This window comes from Salmo trutta, chromosome 7 (assembly GCF_901001165.1).
Source record: "Salmo trutta chromosome 7, fSalTru1.1, whole genome shotgun sequence".
Taxonomy (NCBI): domain Eukaryota; kingdom Metazoa; phylum Chordata; class Actinopteri; order Salmoniformes; family Salmonidae; genus Salmo; species Salmo trutta.
The window spans coordinates 52,217,582-52,226,002 of NC_042963.1; the positions used below are offsets into that span (position 1 = coordinate 52,217,582).

Sequence of the window (8,421 nt, forward strand, 5' to 3'; positions counted from 1 at the left end):
CGTGGTATATCAGATCGTATACCACGGGAATGACAAAACATGTATTTTTACTGCTCTAATTATGTTGGTAACCAGTTTATAATCGCAATAAGGCACCTCAGGGGTTTGTGGTATATGGCCAATATACCACCTTAGCCATGGTATATTGGCCATATACCACACCTCCTCTGGCCTTATTGCTTAAAGAACTCCTCCAATAGTAAGAAAGCCTTTATAACAGCGTCTCTCCTTGGAAAGCAGTGTAACAGATGTGAAACGGCTGTTATTAAAGTGGGTGATGTGTGTGTTCTCTAGGGGTGCTGGTACTGGAGGCCTGGGCCTGACCATCGAGGGAGCCTCTGAGGCTAAGATGACCTGTAAAGACAACAAAGATGGCAGCTGCAGCGTAGAATACGTTCCCTTCACGCCTGGAGAATACGACGTCAACATCAACTTCGGAGGACACCCCATTCCAGGTAATGTGTCCTACACATACTGGGTGATGGGTAGCCTAGATGTTACAGAGGTGGGCCAGCAATCGGAGGGTCACCAGTTTGAATCCCAGGTCTGATTGGGAAACATTCTGTTTGGGGATTGAGTTGGCAACCGGAGGATTTGCTAGAAGCAGAATGATAATGGTACATCTGTCCTCCCACTGTAAACGCTGACCATACGGTGTTTCTGTCTGTGTCTCTGTCTGTGTCCCTGCAGGCAGTCCGTTCCGTGTGCCAGTGAAGGACGTGGTAGATCCCAGTAAGGTGAAGTGCTCAGGTCCAGGGCTGGGGGATGGAGTCAGAGCCCACGTGCCTCAGGCCTTTACTGTGGACGCTACCCAGGCTGGAAAGGCAAAAGTGGAAGTACAGCTAACAGGACCATCAGGTGAGAGGAGAGAAACACGCACGCACATACACACACACACACACACACACACACACACACACACACACACACACACACACACACACACACACACACACACACACACACACACACACACACACACACACACACACACACACAATCATACAAGCTCACACAAACACACATAAGCACACTTACATATTTGCATACACACACACACACTTATTTGAATGTGATTTGTTGTCCATAGGTTCTGCTGAGCCTGTTGCTGTGAAGAACAACGGTGATGGGACACACACGGTCAACTACACCCCAGCTCAGGACGGCCCTTACACTGTGTCTGTCAAATACGGAGACCAGGAGGTCCCTCGCAGGTGAGACAGGCTGGCCACGAGATTCAACACAAACCCTGAAATACACATATTGACTTTTCTGACCTTTTCAATAGGATCATCACATGCTTTCTTCTCTCTTATTTCTCTCAATTCATTTCAATTCAATTTCAATGTAAGGGCTTTATTGGCATGGGAAACATATGTTAACATTGCCAAAGCCAGTGAAATAGATAATAAACACAAGTGAAATAAACAATACAAATTAACAGTAAACATTACACTCACAGAAGTTTCAAAAGAATAAAGACATTTCTCTCTCTCTCATTTCTCTCTCACTATATCTCTCTCTGTCATTCTCTCTCACTATATCTCTCTCTGTCATTCTCTCTCACTATATCTCTCTCTCTCTATCTCCCTCTCTCACTCTCTCTCTCTCTCTCTGTTTCTCTCTCTCATTCTCTCTCTCTCTCTCTCTCTCTCTGTTTCTCTCTCCATCCACAGTCCATTCAAGGTGAGGTCCCAGCCTGGTCATGATGCCAGTAAGGTCCGTGCCAGCGGTCCAGGTCTGGATAAATCAGGTGTGGCCGCCAGCCTACCAGTGGAGTTCACCATCGATGCCCGCGACGCAGGAGAGGGACTGCTCACTGTACAGATACTGGTAAGTACATCAACTTCCTCCACACACAGGAAATACACTATCTTCTAGAACCTAAAAGGGTTCTTCAGCTTTCCCCATAGGAGAAGCCTTTGGAAAACCCTATTTGGTTCCAGGTAGAAACCTTTTGAGTTTCAGGTAGAACCCTTTCCACAGAGGGTTCTACATGAAACCCAAAAGAGTTCTACCTGGAACCAAAAAGGGTTCTCCTATGGGGACAGCCAAATAACCCTTTTGGAACCCTCTTTTTTTCTAAGAGTGTAGATGTCTCAGTAGGTCAGACAAGGGCAACACCAGGGTTATGGGTTTAATTTCCTCACGGGCTACATAATACTGAATATATGTGTCAATGTCAATGTTGACAGTTCTGTAATTCCCGTTTTTTGTTATATAAAAAGTTCTGCTGAATAAAAATACTAATATGACATCTTCTGACCTGCATAGGATCCTGAGGGCAAGCCAAAGAAGGCCACTATCCATGACAACAGAGATGGGACGTACACAGTGTCCTATGTACCAGACTCCACCGGCCCTTACACCATCACCATCAAGTATGGAGGAGACGAGATCCCCTACTCCCCCTACCGCATCTCAGCTCTGCCCACTGGAGACGCCAGCAAGTGTCTGCTTACTGGTACGTCTTGTCCTCTCTTCACTAGACGACAAAGCCAAAGTTGAGCTGTTTTTCAGTAGTGTGATTCCTTTCTCTCACTTTATTTCCAGTGTCTATCGGAGGCCGTGCCCTGGCGTCGGGTCTGACCAAGATGCAGGCGCACGAAGAGACCATCGTCTCCGTTGACGCAAAGGCTGCAGGGAAGGGCAAGGTGACCTGTTCGGTGACGACCCCAGCGGGGGTGGAGCTAGACATGGACGTTCAGGAGAATCGTGACGGAACCTACGACATCTACTACACGGCTCCGGAACCTGGGAAATACGTCATCACCATCCGCTTCGGAGGACAACACGTCCCCAAGAGCCCCTTCCACGTAACGGTGAGTACTGCTGGGAGATAATACTGTCAACATGGCGGTGAAGTTACATTTATATGTTGAATGGATATAGCTTGATATAATCACTAATACATGAATGCTGGTATGTAAGTATCTACCAGGGTTAGGGTCCGTTCTGAATTCCAGCTCTGTATAAAGTGGTTGAATGCAGCTGAATTGACTCCAGTCTGAAGTCTACACATTGCATCAAAGTGTAAAGGGGGTTTTCACGTAAACAAAACAGAAGAGCAGTTGCTTATAGTGTCAATCATAAATCAAATGAGTTTAATACAAGTTGCAAACAAGGAGACAAATCCAGCGTAGAAGCAGAGAAAATGTTGTAACTGGCCTCCTCAGAGACGGCTCTTATCGGCAGACAACTGTTCTGTCAACGTCACTAAATCTAGTTGGAAACTCCAAATAAGGCAGTGACCTTAGCCAAGTATGACGTCAGCACTTCAACAGGTCAAAGGTCTGTTTAAGAAGTAAAAGGATCATCATTCGTCAGTTACAACGGACTAATTATAGACTAACAGGTGAAAGCGACTTACCCAAACATGGCATTAAATGTGACGTTAACATGGAGTTAACATGGTACTAAAATACATGGTTGTCTCAGGTTTCCCCTCCCAGGGGAATGGCTCTGTCAGCGTCTCTCTGCTCATACCAAATAGATGTATTATATATCATTAATAATCAATACAACAGTAGATAACATAATTAAATACCGGACAATAATGAATCAAATCATTTCCCATTACATGTAGTTACTGTAAAATAGTTGAATGTCTGCACCTACAGCTAGAAATACAGTAACTAGTTACAGTAGATTGAGTATTCTGACTGTATTTCTCTCTTTTCCCCCCAATAGGCCACCAAGGAGCCTGTTGTCCCTAGTGATGGCATGGATCAGTTCAGACCTCTTAACCTGGTCATCCCATTCACCGTTCAGCAGGGACCGATCACAGGTACATGGACTGCATTCTGTACTGACAATCAACAGCACGCACACACACACACACGCACGCACGCACGCACACGCACACACACACGCACGCACGCACGCACGCACGCACGCACACACACACACACACACACACACACACACACACACATAAAGCAGTAGAACACAGATTAACCCTTTTCACACTACTGAGCTCAACTGAACACTGCTGGAGAGAACAGTGTGAAAGGAAATATCTCAGCCAGCATAGTAAGGTCCTGGTCAGCATGATCGTGTTAAAAGGACAATACATTGACTCACTGCTACACACACACACACACACACACACACACACACACACACACACACACACACACACACACACTCATGAAATATAATTTGTATCTTTCCCAGGTGAGGTGCGTATGCCCTCCGGTAAGACGGCCCGTCCCCACATCACCGACAACAAGGATGGGACCATCACAGTCAAGTTCAACCCTACTGAGAAGGGTCTGCATGAGATGGACATCAAGTATGAAGGAAACCACATCCCAGGTACGACTCATAACCAGAGGGGAAAACACCTCAAACTAAACCAGGGCTCAATGTATGCAGTTATACTCAATTAAGAGACTTTCTTATTTTTAGATTATTATATATATTTTTTTTTACCTCAAGTGTGTCAACAGGCATATTTACATATATTAATTTAAAATAAACATTGACCAAAGTATTTTCTGATGGCCCATCCCTCCATGATCTCTGTCCCCTACAGGAAGTCCCCTCCAGTTCTATGTAGACGCTATAAACAGTGGTCTGGTGACAGCGTATGGACCTGGGCTGTGTCATGGCACCGTCAACAAACCCGCCACCTTTACCGTCGTCACCAAGAACGCTGGAGAAGGTACTACTTTTTCTTACCGTTCTACAAGGATGATCCTCTATATTCACAATAATAGGAGAACATATTTGCCGTTTATTTTTGGTGTAGGCAGTTCAGTAAAACCCCTCTAAAAAGGTTTACTTCAACTCTAAAAATACTTTTTATGGCTGAGGAATAGGTTTGAATTGTTAGAGGCAAATGTAGAATTCAGGCTGAACAGAAGCTATCCTCCCTCCCTCCCTCCCGCCCAGGTGGTCTGTCCCTGGCTGTGGAAGGTCCCTCTAAGGCAGAGATCAGCTGTAAAGACAATAAGGACGGTACCTGTACTGTGTCCTACCTGCCCACCTCACCAGGAGACTACAACATCATCGTCAAGTTTGACAACAAGCACATCCCTGGCAGTCCCTTCACTGCTAAGATCACTGGTGAGTGGAATACAGTGAACTGAAATAACTGGACACAGTGTTTGGTTGGAGAAGAGCCTCGTATGACCTTAGAATTTGACAGATCATAGGATCATGTAAATTCATCCAAATACAACGGCTAGCATTCAGAGCACAGTGGGTGAACGCCATTGAAATGGTTGATAAATTGTGTATTATATGGTTTGTAATGGTCAATAAACATTTAGTCATTTTTTATTTATTTAACCAGGCAAGTCAGTTAAGAACAAATTCCAATGACGGCCTACCGGGGAACAGTGGGTTAACTGTCTTGTTCAGGGGCAGAACGACAGATTTTTACCTTGTCAGCTCGGGGATTTGATCTAGCAACCTTTCAGTTCCTGGCCCAACGCTCTAACCACTAGGATACCTGCCGCACCTCTCTCTCTCTCATAATGGTTTACTAAATGTTTTATTTCCCCTCTCTGTGTCCAGGTGATGACTCTATCAGGACGTCCCTGCTCAACGTGGGAACAGCAGCAGATCTATCCCTGAAGATCACAGAGTCTGACCTGAGCCTGCTGACAGCTAGCATCAGAGCTCCATCAGGAAACGAGGAGCCCTGTCTGCTCAAGAGACTGCCCAACAGACACATCGGTGAGACGCTAGCCTGGCCTGAGAAGTACAAAGATGTTTGGGCCATTGGTGTAGAATACATGGTTTGGTTGCCTTAGCCTACTCTGAAGTAGCTTGGATGCAAACTGAATTATTCCATTTCACTTCATTATTTCAGTCTGGCCAGATTATTCACTCCTGTCTTCCATCCCGCTGTCCGCAGGTATCTCCTTTACCCCTAAGGAGGTGGGAGAGCACGAGGTGAGCGTGAAGAAGGGTGGTAAGCACGTGACCAACAGCCCCTTCAAGATCCAGGTTGGCCAGTCAGAGATTGGCGAGGCCAGCCGGGTCAAGGCCTTTGGTAAAGGACTGGTGGAGGCACACACCTTTGAAATGGCTGAGTTCTTTGTGGACACTAGGAATGCAGGTAAGACTAGGAACAGGGTTTATTTGGATGTCTTTTAGCCCACCATGAGGGCTTATTCTACTGATATTAGGTCAAGATAAAATGCTTTTTCTGTCTTACCATACCTTACCCCTGTCTCTCTATCTGTCTCTCTTTCTCTCTCTCTCTCTTACTATCTCTTGCTCTCTCGCCCTCTCCAATCTCTCTCTGTCTGTCTTTCTCTCTCATCTCCCTCTCTCTCTTCAATCTCTCTCTTTCTTCTCCATCTCTCTCTCTCTTTCCCTCCCATCTCTCTCTATCTCTGTCTCTCTCTCTCTCTCTCTCTCTCTCTCTCTCTCTCTCTCTCTCGCTCTCTCTCTCTCTCTCTCTCTCTCTCTCTCTCTCTCTCTTTCTCTCTCTTTCTCTCTCTCTCTCTCTCTCTCTCTCTCTCTCTCCCTCTCTCTCTCTCTCTCTCTCTCTCTCCCTCTCTCTCCCTCTCTCTCTCTCTCTCTCTCTCTCTCTCCACCCCCCACCCCTTCCCTCCCCTCTTTCTCTCAGGTTATGGTGGTCTGGGATTGTCTATCGAGGGTCCGAGTAAAGTGGATATAAACTGTGAGGATGTGGAGGATGGGACGTGCAGAGTCAGTTACTGCCCCACAGAGCCAGGCAACTACATTATCAACATCAAGTTCTCTGATAAGCACATCCCTGGTTAGTAGCTTTACTGTCTCACTTCAATCTCCTATATATGGAAATATGACTGTATCAGTAAATGAACTTGGTTTAGGTGAGGTTGTATTTCATTATAGAACAACATTGTCAGTCACTGTTACCTGTGAATTTTTTTTCTGCACGATTGAGAGGGCTATTCCGGTTTCAGACCTCTCTCATTGGCTGATACACTACTCCCTGACCTCTCTGATTGGCTGTTGCTGGTACTCTCTGATAGGGTTGCTATTTGTTTTTTACGCACAAAACAATTTAGGCAACAGGGATCTTGATCCAGGAGGGGATTGAATGTCTCTGCTGTAACCAAGAAGCTTGATCTTAACATCTAGACACTTAGCTAGCAAGTTAGCAAACCACGTGCATAGCTGGAGCCCTGAGCTGGATATCATTTGACACATCTTAGATTTCTTATAGCTTTTCTTAACTTAGCAGGCACCCCCACACACACCATATTTAACATGATTGAAAATCATACCGTCGGTATTTCGAAATACCCCGGTATACGGTATAAACGGTATATCACCCAAACCTACTCTCTGACCTCTGATTGGCTGCTCCTCTGCCCCTACAGGAAGTCCTTTCACAGTGAAGGTAACAGGAGAAGGAAGGATGAAGGAGAGCATCACTAGGAAGAGAACAGCCCCCTCCATCGCCTCTGTCGGCAGCGCCTGTGGCCTCAACCTGAAAATCCCTGGTGAGCACCGCCTAAACATGATCACACTGTCATAGTGCTGTGATATTACTGTCATGGTGCTGTCATAGTGCTGTCATGGTGCTGTCATAGTGCTGTCATGGTGCTGTCATAGTGCTGTCATGGTGCTGTCATAGTGCTGTCATAGTGCTGTCATGGTGCTGTCATAGTGCTGTCATGGTGCTGTCATGGTGCTGTCATAGTGCTGTCATAGTGCTGTCATGGTGCTGTCATGGTGCTGTCATAGTGCTGTCATGGTGCTGTCATGGTGCTGTCATAGTGCTGTCATAGTGCTGTCATGGTGCTGTCATGGTGCTGTCATAGTGCTGTCATGGTGCTGTCATAGTGCTGAAGTACCCCACATTGCTGTGTTGATATCATCTATAGAATGACAGCAATGGTGTTTGTTAATCCTATCAACTTTCGATCAACTTTCATACAGCTACCAGTTATCTAGCTTCTTTCATACAGCTAGCTTCTTTCATACAGCTACCAGTTATCTAGCTTCTTTCATACAGCTAGCTTCTTTCATACAGCTACGAGTTAGCTAGCTTCTTTCATACAGCTAGCTTCTTTCATACATCTACGAGTTAGCTAGCTTCTTTCATACAGCTAGCTTCTTTCATACATCTACGAGTTAGCTAGCTTCTTTCATACAGCTAGCTTCTTTCATACAGCTACGAGTTAGCTAGCTTCTTTCATACAGCTAGCTTCTTTCATACAGCTACGAGTTAGCTTGCTTCTGTCATGCACCTACGAGTTAGCTAGCTTCTTCCATACAGCTACTAGTTAGCTAGCTTCTGTCATACAGCTACGAGTTAGCTAGCTTCTTCCATACAGTTACGAGTTAGCTAGCTTCTTTCATACAGCTATGAGTTAGCTAGCTTCTGTTATACAGCTATGAGTTAGCTAGCTTCTTTCATACAGCTAGCTTCTTTCATACAGCTACGAGTTAGCTTGCTTCTGTCATGCA

At 45.6% G+C, this 8,421-nt stretch overlaps 1 protein-coding gene across 2 annotated transcripts in view; it reads left to right on the forward strand.

Moving 5' to 3' along the window:
* LOC115197662 (filamin-C) overlaps positions 1-8,421 on the forward strand; it is a 39,855-nt gene that overhangs the window by 23,309 nt on the left and 8,125 nt on the right. For both annotated transcript variants that reach the window (XM_029759408.1, XM_029759409.1), the window contains 14 exons: positions 295-455; positions 691-858; positions 1,091-1,214; positions 1,677-1,833; positions 2,275-2,464; positions 2,554-2,822; positions 3,691-3,787; positions 4,177-4,317; positions 4,538-4,666; positions 4,897-5,070; positions 5,524-5,685; positions 5,867-6,070; positions 6,587-6,739; positions 7,329-7,451. In XM_029759408.1, the coding sequence (XP_029615268.1) occupies positions 295-455; positions 691-858; positions 1,091-1,214; positions 1,677-1,833; positions 2,275-2,464; positions 2,554-2,822; positions 3,691-3,787; positions 4,177-4,317; positions 4,538-4,666; positions 4,897-5,070; positions 5,524-5,685; positions 5,867-6,070; positions 6,587-6,739; positions 7,329-7,451 (2,252 nt within the window). The remainder of the gene's footprint in view (positions 1-294; positions 456-690; positions 859-1,090; positions 1,215-1,676; positions 1,834-2,274; positions 2,465-2,553; positions 2,823-3,690; positions 3,788-4,176; positions 4,318-4,537; positions 4,667-4,896; positions 5,071-5,523; positions 5,686-5,866; positions 6,071-6,586; positions 6,740-7,328; positions 7,452-8,421) is intronic.